Source organism: Gopherus evgoodei, chromosome 22, assembly GCF_007399415.2.
Source record: "Gopherus evgoodei ecotype Sinaloan lineage chromosome 22, rGopEvg1_v1.p, whole genome shotgun sequence".
Taxonomy (NCBI): Eukaryota; Metazoa; Chordata; order Testudines; family Testudinidae; genus Gopherus; species Gopherus evgoodei.
Genome location: NC_044343.1, coordinates 15,550,176 through 15,573,178, shown reverse-complemented (window position 1 = coordinate 15,573,178; position 23,003 = coordinate 15,550,176). Strand labels below are relative to the sequence as shown.

Genomic DNA, 23,003 nt, shown 5'->3' with positions numbered 1-23,003 from the left:
GTCAGACTGGGGGGAGGGGGGTTGCCATTAGGACCCAGAGTGTAGAAAATTGTATCTGGTGCTGGTGCATATGTATCCTTCTGCTCTAGATGCACAGAGATGGTGGAGTGCTGTGCTGGAGGAAGGAAGGCACAAGAGACACAACAGGCAGGCAGGAGAAAAGGTGAGAGGGAATAACAGAAAGCAGCAGAAGCGGCGGGGAGAGAGAGGAGGAGGAACCTCTTATGTACCTCTTGAGCACCTCCAGGAGCCTGGACTGATTCACACCAGCTTCTCAGGGAGCTTCTTGTTTCCTGCTGCTTCCCTAAACCCACTTGAGGAGAATAGGTAGTCGCCTGAAGTAGGAGGAGCCAGTTAGGCCCTTAAGACACTGATATCTTCCCTCACTCAGGCCCTTCTACCAGCCTGCTTATTTGTCCCCTTCAACTGAGTGTTGCGAGCCACCACAGCTGGCGCAGAACAGTAGTCATGAGTGAAAGAAGAAAACGCCCCTCTGGGGCAGCATTCAGAAAAAGAAAGCAAGCAAAGGAAGCTTTTCTATCTAAGCAGGAAGGAGCTCTCCTGAGATACGTAGTGCCAAGGTTCCTCCCCCACTCTGAACTTTAGGGTACAAATGTGGGGACCTGCATAAACACTTCTAAGCTTAACTACCAGCTTAGACTGGGTTCGCTGCCACCATCCAGATTCCTCAGTCTGGAACACCCCCTTTCCTCCCAAAACCTTCCCCTCCCTGGGTAGCCTTGAGAGACTCTCACCAAGTTCCTGGCGAACACTGATCCAACCCCTTGGATCTTAACACAAGGAGAATTTAACCATCCCCCACCAATTCCTGGTGAGTCCAGATCCAATCCCCTTGGATCTTAAAACAAGGAAAAATCAATCAGGTTCTTAAAAAGAAAGCTTTGATTAAAGAAAGAAAAGTAAAAATCATCTCTGTAAAATCAGGATGGAAAATACTTTACAGGGTAATCAGATTCATGTAGCCCAGAGGAACCCCCTCTAGCCTTAGGTTCAAATAAGGTTTACAGCAAACAGAGGTAAAATCCTCTCAGCAAAAAGGAACATTTACAAGTTGAGAAAACAAAAATAAGACTAACACGCCTTGCCTGGCTGTTACTTACAAGTTTGAAATATGAGAGACTGGTTCAGAAAGATTTGGAGAGCCTGGATTGATGTCTGGTCCCCCTTAGTCCCAACAGCGAACAACACCCAAAACAAAGAGCACAAATAAAAGCCTTCCCCCCACCAAGATTTGAAAGTATCTTGTCCCCTTATTGGTCCTTTGGGTCAGGTGTCAGCCAAGTTACCTGAGCTTCTTAACCCTTTACAGGTAAAAGGATTTTGGTGTCTCTGGCCATGAGGGATTTTATAGTATTGTGCACAGGAGGGCTGTTCCCTTCCCATTATAGTTATGACCCATGGACACAAATGTTCACGGTGAGCCTTCAGCCTCAGCGAGGATGTGAGTGGTGAGGAGATGCCTGATATTCCTGTTAGTCAGAGTGCAGGTGACCTGGCAGCTGCTGCAGAATCCATATCTCCATCTCAAATGGATGTAATCATGTACATTCCTGAAGAAAAGTGTAGATCAGAGAAGAGTGTGGGGGAGGCACAAGAAACAGCTGCTGCTGAGTTTAGTTCCTTAAGTCTAGATAATCCAGGACTGTGGACCCACTTGAGCAGTAACCTGAGGGATTTCCTTGTACTGCATGGGCCACAGCAAGTGAAAAACTTCATGTTCCCCAAAGACAATGAAAATAGAAGTTTCCATCCAACATATTACTGGCGTGAAATCCCCAACGGTGACAAAGTGGAGAGGCCATGGCTTATGTACTCAAAACCCCGGAATGCTGCATACTGTTTTTGGTGCAAACTCTTCCAGTCTAACGTTCAAGCCACATTGGGTTCTAGAGAAACAAAGCACTGGAAAAATCTGGCTAGAAATCTGGCATGCCATGAGAAGGCAGCAAATCACCAGAGAGCATTCCATAGGTGGAAAGAGCTTGAGATGAAACTATGGTTAAAGGCCACTGTAGATGATCAGCATCAAGAGAAGATTGCATCAGTGTCTCTTTACTGGCAAAATGTTCTGAAAAGGCTCATTGCCATTGTGAGAATGCTTGCTACCCAAAACCTAGCACTGCGTGGCACTTCAGATCAGCTGTATGTGCCAAACAATGGAAACGTCTTTAAAATTGTGGAACTGATGGCTGAGTTTAATGCTGTACTCCAGGAGCATCTAAGAAGAGTCACCACCCAAGAAATGTACACACATCACTACCTTGGAAAAACAATTCAAAATGAGATCATACAGTTACTGGCAACAAAAGTTAAACAGAAGATTGTGGCAGATCTGAAGTCAGCAAGATATTACTCTGGACTGCACACCTGAGAGAAGCCATACAGAACAAATTACTTGAATGGTGCGTTTTGTAACGGAACCTAGTGAAAGTGTCCCAGCAATGGTGACTGTCAGAGAGCATTTTCTAGAATTTATTGACATTGTGATACTACAGGAGCTGGTATGACAAATGTGCTTCTTAAAAAGCTGGAAGATACGGGAATTACGATAGCTGACGTCAGAGGTCAGATAATGGTGCCAACATGAGAGGAAAGAACAGAGGCGTGCAGACACTGATCCGAGAGTTAAACCCTCAAGCTTTTTTTCTCCCTTGCAGTTCTCCTTCACTGAACTTGGTGGTCAGTGATGCAGCATCAACTTCTAGTGAGGCTGCTGAATTTTTTAACGTAATTCAAAGCATCTATGTATTTTTCTCTGCATCAACTCATCGATGGCAAATTTTGAAGCAACATCTGAGAACATTTTCTGTGACACTGAAACCACTGAGTGCCACACGATGGGAAAGTCGAGTGGAGGCGATAAAGCCTATCGAACACCAAATTGGGATGATAGGTGATGCCATAGTTGCCGTTATGGTGGATAATGCTATGAGAGGAACAGTTTGTGGGAGAACTGTGGCAGAGGGAAATGGAATCATCAGAAACATACATAACTTCACATTTCTGTGTGGCTTAGTGTTGTCACATGACATACTGTTTGAAATAAATGTTGTAAGCAAGAGACTCCAAGGTGTTGACCTTGGTATATCTGGAGCAATGGAACAACTGGACAAAGCAAAGTCGTACCTACAGTCTTACCGGTCAGATGAGGGATTTCAAAATGTTCTGAAGAGTGCACAGAAGTTGGCAGAGAAACTCCACACTGAAGCTATTTTCCCACCCATTCAAGAATACAAGAGTCACTGAAGAAGACATTTTGATTACGAGGCACGGGATAATCCCATAAGAGACCCCAAACAACAATTCAAAGTTGAATTCTTTAACCAGGTGCTATATTGTGCAATACGTTCAGTTGAAGAACGTTTCATGCAGCTCAAGGAACACCGCAGTATATTTGGGACATTGTATGATATTCCCAAACTCCTCATTATACCTGAAGAAGACCTACACCAGCAATGCAGGGCACTAGAAACAGTGTTGACACATGATGACATGCATGATATTGATGCAAGTGATTTAGTTGATGAACTGAAAGCCCTTTCAAAGTACATTTCAGCAGGATCAACTCCAAAGGCTGTTCTGGAATATATGTGCACAAATAAGATGACCATCCTCTTTCCAAATGCTTTTGTTGCTCTCCGCATACTTCTAACAATTCCTGTTGCCAGTGGAGAACACAGCTTCTCCAAGCTGAAGTTAATAAAAACACATCTATGCTCCACAATGACACAGGAGAGGCTGGTCGGCCTTGCAACCATCTCAATAGAGCATGAGCTGGCCCAGACTGTGGACCTTCAGCAGGAAGCAGTTCAAATCTTTGCAACCAAGAAGGCATGGAAAGCACCACTTTTATTATTCAAACAGATAAAAATGCCAGTGTTGACTATGCAGACAAGAAAAGTTACATTTGCTGTTCAGGTGTTTGAAAGTTAAGTATTACTTAAAATATTTGAACAAGGCATTTTAAATTGTTAGTTCTCCTTTATTGGGAGGTAGCAAAGCAGCACCATGAGAGGAGTAGAACAGGAAGAAGGCAGAATTGAGACCTTTCAAAGTTTTGGCCCAAGCGTGGGGGCGTCATTTGAGCTCCCTGCCTCAGGTGCCAAAATGTTGTGAGCCGGCCCTTAGGTCGGGGTAGGAGGAGACAGTTCAGAGGCTGAAGGTGGAGGGAAAAGTGAGGCCTCTGATTTAGGGTAGGGAGGCAGCACAGGAGGGGGGAGACGAAGCAGAGGGGCAGCAGGAAGGACACATTCCAGCTGGGACCTGGAGGTGCTGGGAGGCTGTGCACAGACTGCAGAGCTCAGACCCTGCTGGAAGATTGAAGTGACCCAAGGCCTCTCGCCACATCACTTACCTCACTGAACAGAATTTTGTAGTCAGGCTGGGTTTGTCCTGGTTCCGCCGGTATCGGAACCACGTCTCCACCTTTCTGGCGGGCAAGTCACACTGCTTGGATAAGCAGATCAGCTCCCCCTGGAAAACAACCAAACAAACAGGACTCATACTCCCTGATGGCATAAAAAGCAGAAGTGCCCAGCCTTCCTCACTAATCCCTCTTCCCACCTGGGGCAGGGGCCAGAATGAGTCCAAGGCTTGGTCAGTTTACAGTCTACAGCTACAATCTCAGATCACAGGAATAAAGACACTATCTGTCCTGTTCTGCCCAGGGCTCTTTGGGCCTCACCCACGCCTCCTGCTAGCTCCAGGAAGCATTTACACTTGCCTGGGTGAGAGTCTCCTGAGCAGAGGCTCCAATAGCACCTAACTGTTCAATGGTTTGCAGTTGGAGTGATCACGTTCACTTGGACGAGTGGAAGATTTTCTCAGAGGCCTGTTGATTTATGGTAGTTTGGTCAGTGGGAGCCTGTCCAAGCTCCAGGAATCCACACTGATGTTACCAATCAATCATAAAAATCTATTTAAGCCACTGTTAAAACTAAAATGAAAACCCCTCCCAAATCCCTCAGAACTAATATCATCCCCGTCCTTTTCATACACAATCTGCCCCTCCCCCTTCCACTCACAATCCCTACCGCCACTTCCACACACAATCCTCCATCCTGCCCCTTCCACAGATGATCTGCCCCCCCCACAACCTGCCCCCTTCCCGTTCCCCCCACAATCCGCCCCCTTTCACCAGGGGTGGTTCCAGGCACCAGTGCAGCAAGCATGTGCCTGGGGCAGCAAGCCAGGGTGTGTTTGTGTGCCAGTCGCCATGAGGGCAGCAGTCAGGAAGCCTTCAGCGGCATTTCTGCGGGAGGTCCACTGGTCCCGTGGCTTTGGTGGCAATTCGGTGGCGGATACACCAAAGGCAGGGGACCAGCAAATCATCCGCTGAACAGCTGCGGAATCCGCGGGACCGGTGGACCTCCTGCAGAAACGCCACCAAAGGATCCCTGACTGCCATGCTTGGGGCGGCAAAATACATAGAGCCACCCCTGCCTTTCACACACAACCTGCCCTCATGCCCCTTCCACACACAATCCTCCCCCTGCCCCTTTCAGTCACCATCTCCTCCAGCCCCTTCCACACACAATCCTCCCCCTTCCACACACAATCCCCCCCACCCATTCCAGTCTAGATCTCCACGATCCCTTCCAGTCACAATCCCCCCTCCCACTTCAACACACAATCCTGCATCTTCCACACACAATCCTTCCTCCTGCCCCTTCAACACACAGTCATAGAATCAATGAAGATTAGGGTTAGAAGAGACCTAAGGAGGTCATCTAGTCCAGCCCCATGCTCAAAGCAGGACCAATCCCCAACTAACTCATCCCAGCCTGGGCTTTGTCAAGCCTGACCTTAAAAAAATCTTGAAGGATGGAGATTCCACCACCTCCCTAGGTAACCCATTCTAGTGCTTTACCACCCTCCTAATGAAATAGCATTTCCTAATTAGGGTGACCAGATTTTATAGGGGCAGTCCTGAAATTTGAGGCTTTTTCTTATATAGAAGCTTATTACCCCCCACCCCATCCTGATTTTTCACACTTGCTGTCTGGTCACCCTATTCCTAATATCCAACCTAGACCTCCCCAACTGCAACTTGAGACCATTGTTTCTTGTTCTGTCATCTGCCACCTCTGAGAACAGCCAAGCTCATCCTCTTTGGAACCCACATTCAGGTAGTTGAAGGCTGCTATCAAATCCTCCCTCACTCTTCTCTTCTGTAGACTAAACTAGCCAAGTTCCCTCAGTCTCTCCTCGTAAGTCATGTGCCCCAGCCCCCTAAACATTTTATTTGCCCTTTGCTGGACTTTCTCCAATTTGTCCACATCCCTTCTGTAGTGGGGGGTCCAAAACGAGTGGCAATACTCCAGATGTGGCCTCACCAGTACCTAATAGAGGGGATCTGCTGGCAATGCTCGATCTGCTGGCAATGCTCGATCTGCTGGCAATGCTCCTACTAATACAGCCCAATTATGCTGTTGGCCTTCTTGGCAACAAGGGCACACTGCTGACTCATATCCAGCTTCTCGTCCACTGTAATCCCCAAGTCCTTTTCTGCAGAAGGTCATGTTTTCTAGACCTTTAATAATTGTTGTTGCTCTCCTCTAAGCTTTCTTCAATTTGTCCACATCTTTCCTGAAATGTGGTTCCCAAAACTGGATACGGTACTCCAGCTGAGGCCTCATCAGTGCTGAGTAGAGTGGAAGAATTACTTCTCATGTCTAGCTTTCCACACTCCTGACAATATATCCCAGAAAGATGTTCACTTTTTTTGCAACAGTATTGCATTGTTGACTCATTTTTAGTTTGGGATCCAGAATAAACCCCAGATCCTTCTCTGCAGTACTCATTCCCAGGCAATCATTTCCCCTCTTTTTATCTGTGCAACTGATTATTCCTTTCTAAGTGTAGTAATTTGCATTTGTCCCTATTGAATTTCATCCTATTTATTTCAGACCATTTCTCTAGTATGTCAAGATCATTTGGAATTCAAATCTTGTCCTCCAAAGTTCTTGCAACCCCTCCCAGCTTGGTATCATCTGCAAAATTTGTACTTTCCATGCCATTATCCAAATCACTTATGAAGACATTGAATAGAACTGGACCCAGGACAGATCCCTGCAGGACCCTACTCGATATGCCATTCCAGCTAGACTGTGAACAATTGATAACTACTCTCCGAGTATACTTTTCCAAACAGTTGTGTACCCTTCTTATAGTAGATTCATCTAGGCTATATTTTTCTAGTTTTATTATGAAAAGGTCATGTGAGACAGTATCAAAAGCCTTACTAAAGCTGAGATATAGGACATCTACTGCTTCCCCCCATCCAAAGGCTTGTTACCCTGTCAGAGAAGGATATTAGGTTTGTTTTACATGATTTGTTCTTGACAAATCCTTGTTGACTATTACTGTATTACCTTATTTCCTTCTAGATGCTTACCAATTTCTGGGTACTGAAGTGAAGCTGACTGGTCTATAATTCCCTGGATTGTCCTTATTCCCCTTTTTTATAGAGAAGTACCATATTTGCCCTTTTCCAGTCCTCTGGGCTCTCTCCTGTCCTCCAGGAGTTCTGAATGGCTCAGAGATCTCTTCAGCCAGTTCCTTAAGTATTCTAGGATGTATTTCATCAGATCCTGTTCACCTGAAGACATCTAACTTGTCTAACTAATTCTTAACTTCCTCTTTTCCTATTGTAGCCTCAGATCCTATCCAATTTATGCCGTCATAGTCATCTGATCCCTGCTAACTTTTCTGGTGAAAACTGAACCAAAAAGGCATTTAAAACTTCAGCCATTGCTGCGTTTTCTGTTATTGTCTTTCCTTCCTCATTAAGTAATGTCCCTACCCTGTCTTTGGTTCTCCTTTTGCTTTGTAAACTATTTTCTTGTTACCCTTTATGTTCCTAGCTAGTTTAATCTTGTTTTTTTGCCTTGGCCTTTCTAATTTTGTCCCTACATTCTTTTGTTGCTTTTTAAAATACTCAACATTTGCAATTTGACCTAGTTTCCACTTCTAGTATGACTCTTTTTTTGAGTTTTAGGTCATTGAAGATCTCTTGGTCAAGCCATGGTGCTCTCTTACCATACTTCCTATCTTTCCTATGCATTAGGATAGTTTGCTCTTGTGCCCTTAATAATGTCTCTTTAGAAAACTACCAGCCCATAACTCACTAACTACGGAAGCCCAGGAATCAAAGTATATCACAAAGACCATGGTGAAATCACTTTCTAATGTTCTGGACTTCTGTCTCTGATACAGTGCTGGGCAACAGCAGCACAGTCTGGTCACTGTAACTCTAATTACATGAGAGCAGAGCTCATTAAGAAGAGGAAGCAGACAGAGAGAGGGAGAAAGAGATTGCTCTTCCCCATTTGCCTCAGGAGCTGAGGGCTCCCTAAGACGCTAGCAGTATGGCTGTATATTGCAGAAGGGTGGTGGGAACCACCATTGTAAATAAACTGCACTGTGTGCTTTGCCAGCATAAAGGTGTCCGAGCTCCTTTGCGGACGTGAGAAGAGGCAGGAGCAAGTGGGCCCTGCCACACTGTCCATTACTTATCTAGGTAATGAATGGGTACAGCCACAGATATTTGTTCAATATCTTCATTAATGATCTGGAGGATGGTGTGGACTGCACTCTCAGCAAGTAAACTGGGAGGAGTGGTAGATATGCTGGAGGGTAGGGATAGGATACAGAGGGACCTAGACAAATTGGAGGATTGGGCCAAAAGAAACCTGATAAGGTTCAACAAGGACAAGTGCAGAGTCCTGCACTTAGGACGGAAGAATCCCATGCACTGCTACAGACGAGGGACCGAATGGCTAGGAAGCAGTTCTGTAGAATAGGACCTAGGGGTAACGGTGGACGAGAAACTGGATATCAGTCAACAGTGTGCCCTTGTTGCCAAGAAGGCTAACAGCATTTTGGGCTGTACAAGTAGGGGCATTGCCAGCAGATCGAGGGATGTGATCATTTCTCTCTATTCGACATTGGTGAGGCCTCATCTGGAGTACTGTGTCCAGTTTTGGGCCCCACACTACAAGAAGGATGTGGACAAATTGGAAGGAATCCAGCGGAGGGCAACAAAAATGATTAGGGGGCAGGAGCACATGACTTCTGAGGAGAGGCTGAGGGAACTGGGATTGTTTAGTCTGCAGAAGAGAAGAATGGGGGGGAGGGCGTTTGATAGCTGCTTTCAACTACCTGAAAGGGGGTTCCAAAGAGGATGGATCTAGACAGTTCTCAATGGTACCAGATGACAGAACAAGGAGTAATGGTCTCAAGTTGCAGTGGGGGAGATTTAGGTTGGATATTAGGAAACACTTTTTCACTAGGAGGGTGGTGAAGCAGTGGAATGGGTTCCCTAGGGAGGTGGTGGAATCTCCTTCCTTAGAGGTTTTTAAGGTCAGGCTTGACAAAGCCCTGGCTGGAATGATTTAGTTAGGGATTGGCCTTGCTTTGAGCAGGGGGATTGGACTAGATGACCTCCTGAGGTCCCTTCCAACTCTGATATTCTATGAACAGCAAAATCTAAAAACTCATTCTTCACAGAGAATTAGCATGAAATGCAGAGTGAGATGAGTCATTACATGAAGGCAGAACTGGCCAAAATGTTTTGACTAAAACATTTTCCTGCTGAAAATTGGATTTCATCAAAACCAAAACTTTTGTGGAAGATTTCATTTTATTATAATTTTCTATGGGAAATTTTCATTTCATTCAGTTTTTGAAAACAAGGGATTTTAAAGTTTCAGATATTTGTTTTTCTTTGTCCCTATTTTATCATAACTTCTCACTGAATTCAATAAAACAAATGATGTTCCCTTCCCCCCCCCTTTTTCCATTCTTTAACTTCTCAAAACTTCAACTCTGGAAAAGTTACAGATTTTCTTTTTGCCACTTAAACTTTTCCAAAATTGGAGAAATTTTGCAGTTAAAGACTAGAAAAAGAAAACAAAATTAAGTGGAAAAACAAAACAACCTATGCCTCATAGGTTGGGGGGAGGGATAGCTCAGTGGTTTGAGCATTAACCTGGGTTGTGAGTTTAATCCTTGAGGAGGCCACTTAGGGATCTAGGGCAAAAATCTGTCGGGGAATTGGTCTTACCCTGAGTAGGGGGTTGGACTAGATGACACTCTGAGGCCCTTCCAACCCTGATATTCTATGATCATTAATCTTGTTGCAGAAATAGGGAGAACAAACAAAGGAGTAGAAAGAGGAAGGAAAATTCAAAATTTGTAAATATTTTCATTTGAAAAATTTTATGAAAAAAAAAGGATTTTTCAGCAGTTCTACATGCAGGTGCCACCTGCAATGTACAATGTGACTATGGGGATTCATAAATGAGAGCTCAGTTCAATTAAATTGTAGCTTACTAGTAATAAGAAGGTGCCTGGATGCAAGGGTCTGAATCTAAGAGGATGGTAGAAGAAGGAACTCACCTCCTTTGGCTTCTTGCTGTGAGTAGTGTAGAAGGTTTCCAGCACAGGATTGGGTGGAGCGTTCAATCTCACCTTGTCCCTCACCCCCAGCTTTCTGCCCAGGGGTAGGGCTATGAATCTGCAAGAGACCACAAGCAGGTTTCAGCCAAGTGAGGTGTCAGTCAGTCCTGTAGGTGTCATGGTATTGCTGATGCACACTTAATCCCACTGATCTGGCATAAAGACACTGTGGTCACCTGGTGATGCCACATACTGTCCAAGTACAAACATGCATTTCTGGTATGACCATCTGAGCAGAACTGTGACATGCTCCAGTGCCAAAATAATACAGTCAATATTGAATGTGCACTCAATTAAATATACAGATGAAAATAGTATGGCCAACCCCAAGCATTGAAAAAATGGTGAGTCAGACCATCAAAATTCAAGGTTGGCTTCAAAATCATGAGATTTTTAATAATATGGATTTGAAGTTTTTTATTTCTCTTCTGTATTTTGCACACATTTGCCAGCATTTCTCTAAAACCACATGATCTCTATAACCACTGCTAGAAACTTGCTTTTTTAAAAACATGGAAGTGGGGATTATGATGTGTCAGTGACCCCAGGGTCTAGGGTGGTAAGAAAAAGGACTAAATATCATAAAACCCAGGATGAAATAGTGAAGTTTGGAGTGTTCCTACTACACCCCGCCCCAGGAAAGGAACAGTGAAGTTGGGTCTGCCTATAGATGCCTCACAGAAGCAGCCAGTCGGAGCCCAGCAGGCTCAGATAAAAAGGAGCTGCAGAACCGTAGCAGGACAGTTCCTGGCTGAGACCAGAAGGGCAAGGAAGGGTGCTCCTCTCTGGCCAAATGAGCTTGAGAGATAACCAGAGTTTAAACTGGGAGAGAGAGAGGAGTGGAGAACTTTAACCTGAGGTAAGGGGTGATGATACAGGGGCCAGGTGGGAAGAGGCCCAGGGAAGTACAGCAATGAATTGAAGTGAGCAGTACATGACTGCTGTTTATAGGGTCCCAGAGTTGAACTCAGCATTGTAGGTGGGCCTGCGCTCCTCCAGTGATCACTGAGAAAGTGGTGTAAACCCCAAGAAGGATGGGGAACAAGCCTAATCTAACCCCAGAGAAGGGAACAAGGTTTGTTTGGAACTCTGAGAGAAAGGCTGAATTTAAAAGCCCTACAGTTGGGGCTAAAGACCCTGGTGAGGGAAAACAGGACTACTGCTACACTGGAAGATGTTCATTTTGAGTGTGTGACCTGGCCAGAGGGCTGAGCGACTGAAAACCTACCAAGCAAGGTCGATAACCTACAGAGGACACTAGGAGCAAGGAAAAGACTGTAGTACTGCACAAAGCAGTAGGAGGTGCTCAAGAGATGAGTACCCCCCCCCATTACAGTTGGTAACACTGAACACAAGTTCACAAACATGGATGAACTGCAAACACAGCTGCAAATTGGCATGATTGTGGCACTTCAGTATGAACAGAGGCAATAGCTTAAATAGGGTTAAGAAATAAGAGCATTTGATTAAACAAATAAAGAGAATAGTTTAAAAGCTTTGGGTCTTGAGCAGACACTACAGTGCCTCAGTCAGCTGGTCTACACCACAAAGCTGGGTCAACATCAGTTGCCTTGTGTCTACCTATTTGTGCACCTGTCTACACTCCAATTTGTCTATGGCCGATGTAAGTACCCCATTACTATGACACAGTAACACCACTTCCCCCAAGGGTGTGGCGCCATGGCTCATAGAATATCAGGGTTGGAAGAGACCTCAGGAGCTCATCTAGTCCAACCCCCTGCTCAAAGCAGGACCAATTCCCAACTAAATCATCCCAGCCAGGGCTTTGTCAAGCCTGACCTTAAAAACCTCTAAGGAAGGAGATTCCATCACCTCCCTAGGGAACCCATTCCAGTGCTTCACCACCCTCCTAGTGAAAAAGTTTTTCCTAATATCCAACCTAAACCTGCCCCATTGCAACTTGAGACCATTGCTCCTTGTCTGTCATCTGGTACCACTGAGAACAGTCTAGATCGATCCTCTTTGGAACCCCCTTTCAGGTAGTTGAAAGCAGCTATCAAATCCCCCCCCATCCTTCTCTTCTGCAGACTAAACAATCCCAGTTCCCTCAGCCTCTCCTCAGAAGTCATGTGCTCCAGCCCCCTAATCATTTTTGTTGCCCTCCGCTGGACTCTTTCCAATTTTTCCACATCCTTCTTGTAGTGTGGGGCCCAAAACTGGACACACTACTCCAGATGAGGCCTCACCAATGTGGAATAGAGGGGAACGATCACATCCCTCTATCTGCTGGCAATGCCCCTACTTCTACAGCCCAAAATGCTGTTAGCCTTCTTGGCAGCAAGGGCACACTGTTGACTCATATCCAGCTTCTCGTCCACTGTAATCCCTAGGTCCTTTTCTGCAGAACTGCTTCCTAGCCATTCGGTCCCTAGTCTGTAGCAATGAAGGGGATTCTTCTGTCCTAAGTGCAGGACTCTGCACTTGTCCTTGTTGAACCTCACCAGCTCTCTTTTGGCTCAATCCGCTAATTTGTCTAGGTCCTTCTGTATTTGATCCCTACCCTCTGGCATATCTACCACTCCTCCCAGTTTAGTGTCATCTGCAGACTCGCTGAGAGTGCATTCTCCAGATCATGAATGAAGATATTGAACAAAACCGGCCCCAAGATGGACCCTTGGGGCACTCCGCTTGAAACCGGCTGCCAACTAGACATGGAGCCGTTGATTGCTACCCGTTGAACCCGACGATGTAGCCAGCTTTCTATCCACCTTATAGTCCATTCATCCAGCCCAGGCTAACTTGCTGGCAAGAATGCTGTGGGAGATCATATCAAAAGCCTTGCTAAAGTCAAGGAATAACACATCCACTGCTTTCCCCTCATCCACAGACCCAGTTATCTCATCATAGAAGGCAATTAGGTTAGTCAGACATGGCTTGCCCTTGGTGAATCCATGCTGACTGTTCCTGATCACTTTCCTCTCCTCAAAGTGCTTCAGAATTGATTCTTTGAGGACCTGCTCCATGATTTTTCCAGGGACTGAGGTGAGGCTGATTGGCCTGTAGTTCCCCGGATCCTCCTTCTTCCCTTTTTTAAAGATGGGCACTACATTAGCCTTTTTCCAGTCATTCGGGACCTCCCCCAATCGCCAGGAGTTTTCAAAGATAATGGCCAAGGGCTCTGCAATCACATCCACCAACTCCTTTAACACGCTCAGATGCAGCACATGTGGCCCCATGGACTTGTGCTTATCTGGTTTTTCTAAATAGTTCCTAACCACTTCTTTCTCCACAGAGGGCCGGTGACCTTCTCCCCATGCTGTGCTACCCATTGCAGCTGACCTTGTTTGTGAAGACAGAGGCAAAAAAAGCATTGAGTACATTAGCTTTTACCACATCCTCTGTCACTAGTTTGCCTCCCTCATTCAGTAAGGGGCCCACACTTTCCTTGACTTTCTTCTTGTTGCTAGCATATCTGTAGAAACCCTTCCTGTTACTTTTAACATCTCTTGCTAGCTGCAATTCCTAGTGTGATTTGGCCTTCCTGATTTCACTCCTGCATGCCTGAGCAATATTTTTATACTCCTCCCTGGTCATTTGTCCAGTCTTCCACTTCTTGTAAGCTTCTTTTTGCATTTAAGATCAGCAAGGATTTCACTGTTAAGCCAAGCTGGTTGCCTGCCATATTTACTATTCTTTCTATACATCAGGATGTTTTTTTCCTGCAACCTCAATAAGGATTCTTTAAAATACAGCCAGCTCTCCTGGACTCTTTCCCCCCTCATGTTATTCTCCCAGGGGATCCAGCCCATCAGTTCCCTGAGGGAGTCAAAGTCTGCTTTTCTGAAGTCCAGGGTCTATATTCTGCTGCTCTCCTTTCTTCCTTCTGTCAGGATCCTGAACTCAACCATCTCATGGTCACTGCCTCCCGGGTTCCCATCCACTTTTGCTTCCCCTACTAATTCTTCCGGGTTTGTGAGCAGCAGGTCTAGAAGAGCTCTGCCCCTAGATGATTCCTCCAGCACCTGCACCAGGAAATTGTCCCCTACACTTTCCAAAAACTTCCTGGATTCCCTGTGCACTGCTGTATTGCTCTCCCAGCAGATATCAGGGTGATTAAAGTCTCCCATGAGAATCAGCATCTGCAGTCTAGTAACTTCTGCTAGTTGCCAGAAGAAAGCCTCGTCCACCTCATCCCCCGGGTCTGGTGGTCTGTAGCAGACTCCCACCACGACATCATCTTTGTTGCTCACACTTCTAAACTTAATCCAGAGATTCTCAGGTTTTTCTGCAGTTTTATACCGGAGCTCTGAGCAGTCATACTGCTCTATTACATTCAGTGCAACTCCCCTATCTTTTCTGCCCTGCTTGTCCTTCCTGAACAGTTTATATCCATCTGTTGGTGTCACTAAGCATAACCCTACGTAACTCGGGAGGGTGGAAGGCCACAAGAGTATGGAGCCTTCCTGGTTTTAGGCCTCAGCAGACAAGAGTCCCTCCATGTTTGAACTTTAATCGACCTAAAAGGCCAGGTGTAACAGCCGTTATCAGTTGCAACAGTTCTAACTGGTCTAAAGCAGAAATAATGAGGCCTGTGCACCTTTAGCAGAAGGACAAGATAACTTGCAGAAGGAAAACTTACTAACGAGCTGCCGCGGCCAAGATTACTTAATGCACCTGCGTTTACGTAATTGCTACAGGGGGAGGAAGGAGGAGGAGGGAGGGGAAACGGGGGATTGCTAGTCAGTGAGAAAAGTTCTCATGGATATAAAGGAACAGACTGCTTGTTTTAGGTGTGCTTGATCTGAGTCAATCTCCCTGCACCGCTTTGAGATCTCAAATAAACTTGGTTTGCTTCTCCACCCTGGTGTGTTTATTGGCACGGCACACCAGGCGACGGACCCCCCCGCTGTTGCTTGGCCTCAGGCAGTTATCTGCTGGCAACAGTTCTTGGCGCCCAACGTGGGGCGTTGAGGCTAAAATTAGCCTTGCCTGGATCCCTTCTGGTAGTCGACGGATTGCGGTGATGACCGACGCCCAGCGCGCACCGGTGACTTCACCGGGGGCCTCGGCGGAGACGCAGTTCAACTGACCCCAGAGGGCACAACAGTGCAATGCGCTCGAGTAGTGGAGAAGCAGTTGAGGGCGACGGTGAGGAACCGGTCCCTTGGATAAGGTAGGAACAGTCCAGTGGTCTGGATTTTTGCCTGTTATGACCTGGGGACGCCCAGTGTCACCCTAGGATATGGGGCAGGGACAGAGTACAGGCAGGGCACGGTGTACACCCTTAGAATGCATTCTAGCAAATTGGGAAGTGCTTGGATCACATCCACTAACTAAAAGCAAACTAAAAAGTTCTGTATAGTAGACTGGCCTCAATATCAACTAGAGGACCAGAAAGGTGGCCACCGGAAGGATCACTTAATTATAACACGATCCTCCAATTACTCCTGTTTTGTCAGCAAATGGGTAGCTTCTGAAGCTGTTTGTATGGAGAGCTCTTGTAAAAATACCCCACTGTAGCTCCAGTTCCTCCCTCTGTCTGGCAGAGTGCAAGGATCCAAAAGCAGGTTAGGGATAGTGCAGGGACAAAGGAGGGACCTGTCTAGAAAGGGGAGACCCTATGTCCTAGTGCACTCTCTCCCTGTTGTAGCTAAAAAGCAAGATCAGATGCAGAATGGTACTGGGGGCCAGTGTGAATGACTGTTACCGGAAGACGCCCAGAGTACCCTGTGAAGCAAAAGCTCGTGACCAGGACTACTCTAACGCAAGCCCAGTAACTAGTGGATCTTTAGGAGGTCCGACCCGTGGTGGGCTGACTTGGCCTGGCATCGTCCGGTGAGGAAGCTGCCTGGGTCTAGGAGTGTGTGTACCCATCTTCCCTTCCCCTTTCCTTTCCGTGTGGGCTACTGACAGTCTGATCATCTCACTGGATGCAATCAGAGTAAGCGGCGCCATCTCCGAGAGACTAGCCGACGCTCTTTGCTGAAGGGAGGTGTAGGAGGGTCGTGGCCATCCTCGTTAGCCTCTCCTGTGTGAGTACCCTGTAGGGAAAAATCCTTAGTTTATGAGCCGCTAGCGCGGACAGGGCACCCTCCCTGTGTGTGTAAGTGGAAAATGGGTGGGGGGCAGTCTAAACATTCCATCTCACCCCCTAAGGGTACCCCAGCATATTACATGTACGTACATTATAGTTCAACAACCTGCAGGTATTTAGAGAAATGGAATATTTACACGTGTGAAAATCCATCTAAACAATGCCCACTAGAAGTACTTCAATCTAGATAAGATCATACATCTAAGAGGAGCGTTTAATCACCAAAAAGCCCTGATACAGGGTGAGCACATTTGTCTATTGAGGAAAGGAACGGGTTAATTTAAAATTCATCTTGGCCCAGGGATGGAAGGGGGGGATTGCTCTGCGTTCAAGGTCCAGAATCAAAGCAGACTATGCTAAGTACAAAGAAAAACTGCTTTCGGCCCCAGCTGGCTGTGAAGGAAAAAATATAGACAGAGGCGAACCAAAGGCAATACAAGATACAGAACTAAGATTACATTTGCAAAGCTTAACTGTCCAGTAAGATCCAACAGTGTGCCTTTGTGACCCCGGAGCCAGTGTGGCTTGGTGACACTGAAGAAGCCACAGGCAGCCGACCTGGACTGGAATCTCTGAAAGAGACGCTGCAGAAGATTCCAGGGTGCAAGAGAACAGCCCTCCAAAGAGCGGAAGCATGTTAGAAATTCTGGACAAGCTGTATACAGGGTAATCTCCAGTCCACCTCTCCCCCCCTTCTCTGAACATTATACACAGAAGTGGCCAGTTTGGACGTACGTGTGTGGGTATGAAAGGGGCTTGGGGCATTAATGTTTTCCTGAGTGATGAGGGAGCATTCCCAACACTCTCCGTTGTTGTTTTATTATTTTATTAATGGAGCTTTAAAATACAGTTATATGGTGTGTTTTCTTTATCTTCCCCCAACGATCCTGTAGTGTCAGCCTGATCACCTGACACGAGGGATAGATTGGTAACAGAAATTTGTCACAGTTTGGTGAGCAATTAAGAAGGGGGGAGCTCTGCAGAATTTACACCATCTATTTGTTTTACCCTTGTTATTTTGTGTTTGCTTTGCTTGGTACTGTTGGTGTTATATGTTGAGAACTGCATGAGTAAAAGTGAGTCCTAATAGGATAAGAAAACGCTATCTGGTTCTGGTTCTGTTCTGTTTAACCGGTTACTGTTGTTTTCCTGCTCTGTTCATTTGGGCGTTAGGAGTGTGGGCAGAACTGAACCTCTTGTTCGTAATTCCTCGGAGTGGAAGCCATGCATGCGAGGAAGCTCTGAGGTGGAATTGAGATCCTTCTGTCCCGTCCCCTGTAGCGGTCAGTGTATAGAAGTGGGAAAGTCTGGCTTAGACTGTAATTCCCTCTGCTCTCTGTGTAATTCTCTTTTCTGTTTAAGTGTCAAACAGATAAATGAGTCTCTGGGTAAACCCTCTAAGAATAGTCCTTTAAATTATATGTTAAGTAAATGGCCTTTGCCCAATGGGCCATGTGTTTTTGTCCAGGTGGCAAGCCTCATGAAGGAGGACTCGGGTAGTCTTGTGAGTAAGAATGTTTAAGGGAAGAGACCAGGAGGGGTGGGGGCTAGTTGAGAAGCCCACCCTCCTAACTAAACTGGTAGTGGAACAAGTTGGTGCCCATGGAAGGGACGGTTCAGCAAGAAAAGCAGGATCGGGCCCAGGCAGGCAGGCAACAGAGAGAGAGAGAGAGAGATTGGAAAGCAGGTTGGAAAACTTTAAGGGTGTAGTGGAAGGAAGGAGTCAGTAAGTGTAAGCATGGAGATTTCAAATACCTAGGACTTACTTGGAATGGTGATTTAAGTTGATAAAAGTGGCTGTTGGGAGACAAGCAAGTGATTTAAGGGAGAGTGAGAAGTTAACTCTGTAGTTGCTGGAGAAAACGGCAGTTGAACTTTGTAAAAATGCTAAAGAAAAAATGTTTTTGGTGTCTGTGAAATGTTTGTAAATAAATTCAGGCAAAGAAGTTATTGGATTGCAATCATTTGGTTTGGCTATGAACAATTTAGCTGAATTAGCTGAAGAATGTATACAGTGTTATGTAATTGAAAACCTGGGCTGCCTATGAAACAAATACAAGAAACTATGGGGTAATTCCTCTGTTTTGCCTGAAGCCAACAAGAGTATTTGTATATTTCAAGCGATGATTGTCTGCCCAGAAGGGGTGGGTAGACCTCTCTTTTTTGTCTTTCAGATAATCAGAGAAAACTGATGCCAGCTGAACAGCATTCAACATACCATGTATTTACTGGCACAATAGAAATTATGTTTTGTGTTCTATGTTCTGTCTTGTGGTGTTTGTCTTGTGGCCAGAATTTTTGTGTTTAATATTTTTATAAAATAGTCTAGTTTAAAATTAAACAAAAAGTTAAATTAAAATGCAGATATTTGTTTTGTTCAACTTGGAATACAAAGTGTTTGGATAAATCAGGAGAATGTGATATACTAAAGTCTAATGCATTTCCTCAAGAAAAAGAAATTTCATTGGCCAAACTGTTAATTGCAAAAATTGTTGTTAAAATTTGCATACCAACAGTCTTTGAAAGCAAAGACATGAAAAGTTAACCCACTCCCCATATTGTACATGGGATCTTTCTGGCTACCTCAGATTTCTAGCCAGAGGGCTGGAGATGGTGGAAGGCTATTGGACTAGAGGTTGTATTGAGTTAACTCCTCAAAGTGGGTGTGCTTGTCCTGGCTTGTTGCTCCAAAGCTCTGTAATAAGGTTATTTTAGTAAAAGGGTGTGTGTGGCATATATTAAATAATAAGACTAATTACTGTATAATGACAATGTTTATGTCTTCATTGTTGGGAAAAAGGTGTATAAGTAAAAAGTGGAAGTTTCCTTTGTAGGTTAAAAGAAGACAAGAAAGGAAGAAGAACAAAGCACAGAATGAGTTAACGGGAAAAAAAAAATTAGCTAGCAAGCTCAGGCTATAGATAAGATACTGACTCCATTCAAGGACACTGCTCACAGTTAAGACTTGGCTAACAACTAGGAAAAGGAGGGCTTGAATTTGCCCACACAGCTATGAGATCTGAAAAACATTGCCAGGCACTAATGAAATGTGTTAAGTTTCTTTTCTCACAGGTAAAGAAGGGCTACCCAAAGACCCTAGCAGCCCTGCCACTCCTTGGAACCAGGAGACGAGATTGATGTAAAGGTCCACCGACAAAAGACTGCCTTGGCTCCATGCTGGAAAGGCCCTTATTAAGTCCTGCTACCTACCAACACCGCTGTGAAGTGCCAAAGACTGACTGCTTGGACCCAAGATTCTCACTGCAAAAAGACCCCACCACCTCGGGAGAATTCTCCTACTGATGATTAGCCTATTTCACCTTCTAGCTCCACTGTGCCTTCTGGACAGTAGGGAAAAAGTACAAGGATGCTGCACCACGACTGTTTTGGGAAAGAAGAAGGAACACTCGCTCCACTGAAATTGCCAAAGTCCAGGAATTCCTGACTAGAAAGGACATTAAGAACTGACCCTGGTGAAGAAACAAAGAATTATACACTGATGGGAGGACATTTGTGGGACCCATGTTTGGGAATGTGGTATTAATTGGATTTTGGGGTTTATTCTACAGGCTGTGCCCTGTGTTTTGGATAAATCCTTCAGCATATATATATCTCTCTAATTGGATTTTAAATAACAAGTACCCAAAGAGTTTGTTCTGCTACTAGAAATTTTACCGGTATTGAAACCATTCCAGTGACTAATAATGTATGCTATTAATGGAAATGCCTTTTGACAGTACCTGAGAATAGTTAAATAACAGGTGTATTATAGTACTACACCAAGAAAAGATGGTATTAAATATAACTGAGGCTGGGAAGGCATTGCAGTGGGATCTAGTATGTTTAGGAATTCACGATTTCCTAAATGACCAGCTGATGGCCATTTGGAGTGATCTTGAGTACCAGACTTGGCCCACTGCCCTTACAGACGCATCAGGAATACCATCTGATCCGTGATCATGGAGACATACTTGGACACTTCCTGGGTGGAAGTGTGGCTTCCCAGGGCTGGGTGTGCGCCCTTATAGGGGATGAATGCTGTACTTATGTCCCAGAAAGCGCACAGGATATTAACAAGCACATCCTGTCAGCCAAACAGGCTTTTGAACAGTTTAAGGCCCAGGAAAGGAAACCTACTCTTTCTGATTCCCTCTGGGGCTGGTTACTCAACCTGGGAGAACTAGGGGAAGGCATTGTTCACCTCCTGCTCACTGGTGTGGTGTTGTGTATTGTTACTCTTTTCTTGCTTGCTTGCTGTAAAGCACTCCAGCTCCCTAGAGCTTAATCACATGTTATCCTTTAAATGTGAGAACACTCAGCCAAAAGTTTGTTGAGTATTCTCAAAGGAGGGAGTTGTTGGTGTCACTAAGCATAACCCTATGTAACTCGGGAGGGTGGAAGGCCACAAGAGTATGGAGCCTTCCTGGTTTTAGGCCTCAGCAGACAAGAGTCCCTCCATGTTTGAACTTTAATCGACCTAAAAGGCCAGGTGTAACAGCCGTTATCAGTTGCAACAGTTCTAACTGGTCTAAAGCAGAAATAATGAGGCCTGTGCACCTTTAGCAGAAGGACAAGATAACTTGCAGAAGGAAAACTTACTAACGAGCTGCCGCGGCCAAGATTACTTAATGCACCTGCGTTTACGTAATTGCTACAGGGGGAGGAAGGAGGAGGAGGGAGGGGAAACGGGGGATTGCTAGTCAGTGAGAAAAGTTCTCATGGATATAAAGGAACAGACTGCTTGTTTTAGGTGTGCTTGATCTGAGTCAATCTCCCTGCACCGCTTTGAGATCTCAAATAAACTTGGTTTGCTTCTCCACCCTGGTGTGTTTATTGGCACGGCACACCAGGCGACGGACCCCCCCGCTGTTGCTTGGCCTCAGGCAGTTATCTGCTGGCAACAGTTCTTGGCGCCCAACGTGGGGCGTTGAGGCTAAAATTAGCCTTGCCTGGATCCCTTCTGGTAGTCGACGGATTGCGGCGATGACCGACGCCCAGCGCGCACCGGTGACTTCACCGGGGGCCTCGGCGGAGACGCAGTTCAACTGACCCCAGAGGGCACAACAGTGCAATGCGCTCGAGTAGTGGAGAAGCAGTTGAGGGCGACGGTGAGGAACCGGTCCCTTGGATAAGGTAGGAACAGTCCAGTGGTCTGGATTTTTGCCTGTTATGACCTGGGGACGCCCAGTGTCACCCTAGGATATGGGGCAGGGACAGAGTACAGGCAGGGCACGGTGTACACCCTTAGAATGCATTCTAGCAAATTGGGAAGTGCTTGGATCAGATCCACTAACTAAAAGCAAACTAAAAAGTTCTGTATAGTAGACTGGCCTCAATATCAACTAGAGGACCAGAAAGGTGGCCACCGGAAGGATCACTTAATTATAACACGATCCTCCAATTACTCCTGTTTTGTCAGCAAATGGGTAGCTTCTGAAGCTGTTTGTATGGAGAGCTCTTGTAAAAATACCCCACTGTAGCTCCAGTTCCTCCCTCTGTCTGGCAGAGTGCAAGGATCCAAAAGCAGGTTAGGGATAGTGCAGGGACAAAGGAGGGACCTGTCTAGAAAGGGGAGACCCTATGTCCTAGTGCACTCTCTCCCTGTTGTAGCTAAAAAGCAAGATCAGATGCAGAATGGTACTGGGGGCCAGTGTGAATGACTGTTACCGGAAGACGCCCAGAGTACCCTGTGAAGCAAAAGCTCGTGACCAGGACTACTCTAACGCAAGCCCAGTAACTAGTGGATCTTTAGGAGGTCCGACCCGTGGTGGGCTGACTTGGCCTGGCATCGTCCGGTGAGGAAGCTGCCTGGGTCTAGGAGTGTGTGTACCCATCTTCCCTTCCCCTTTCCTTTCCGTGTGGGCTACTGACAGTCTGATCATCTCACTGGATGCAATCAGAGTAAGCGGCGCCATCTCCGAGAGACTAGCCGACGCTCTTTGCTGAAGGGAGGTGTAGGAGGGTCGTGGCCATCCTCGTTAGCCTCTCCTGTGTGAGTACCCTGTAGGGAAAAATCCTTAGTTTATGAGCCGCTAGCGCGGACAGGGCACCCTCCCTGTGTGTGTAAGTGGAAAATGGGTGGGGGGCAGTCTAAACATTCCATCTCACCCCCTAAGGGTACCCCAGCATATTACATGTACGTACATTATAGTTCAACAACCTGCAGGTATTTAGAGAAATGGAATATTTACACGTGTGAAAATCCATCTAAACAATGCCCACTAGAAGTACTTCAATCTAGATAAGATCATACATCTAAGAGGAGCGTTTAATCACCAAAAAGCCCTGATACAGGGTGAGCACATTTGTCTATTGAGGAAAGGAACGGGTTAATTTAAAATTCATCTTGGCCCAGGGATGGAAGGGGGGGATTGCTCTGCGTTCAAGGTCCAGAATCAAAGCAGACTATGCTAAGTACAAAGAAAAACTGCTTTCGGCCCCAGCTGGCTGTGAAGGAAAAAATATA

At 45.8% G+C, this 23,003-nt stretch overlaps 1 protein-coding gene across 1 annotated transcript in view; it reads right to left on the bottom strand.

Moving 5' to 3' along the window:
• LOC115638820 (ceramide synthase 4-like) overlaps positions 1 to 12,119 on the bottom strand; it is a 35,459-nt gene extending 23,340 nt beyond the window's left edge. Inside the window, 3 exon segments of the mRNA XM_030540814.1 lie at positions 4,376 to 4,494; positions 10,423 to 10,540; positions 12,115 to 12,119. Of these exon segments, the coding sequence (XP_030396674.1) occupies positions 4,376 to 4,494; positions 10,423 to 10,540; positions 12,115 to 12,119 (242 nt within the window).
• Positions 12,120 to 23,003: the final 10,884 nt, after the last annotated feature.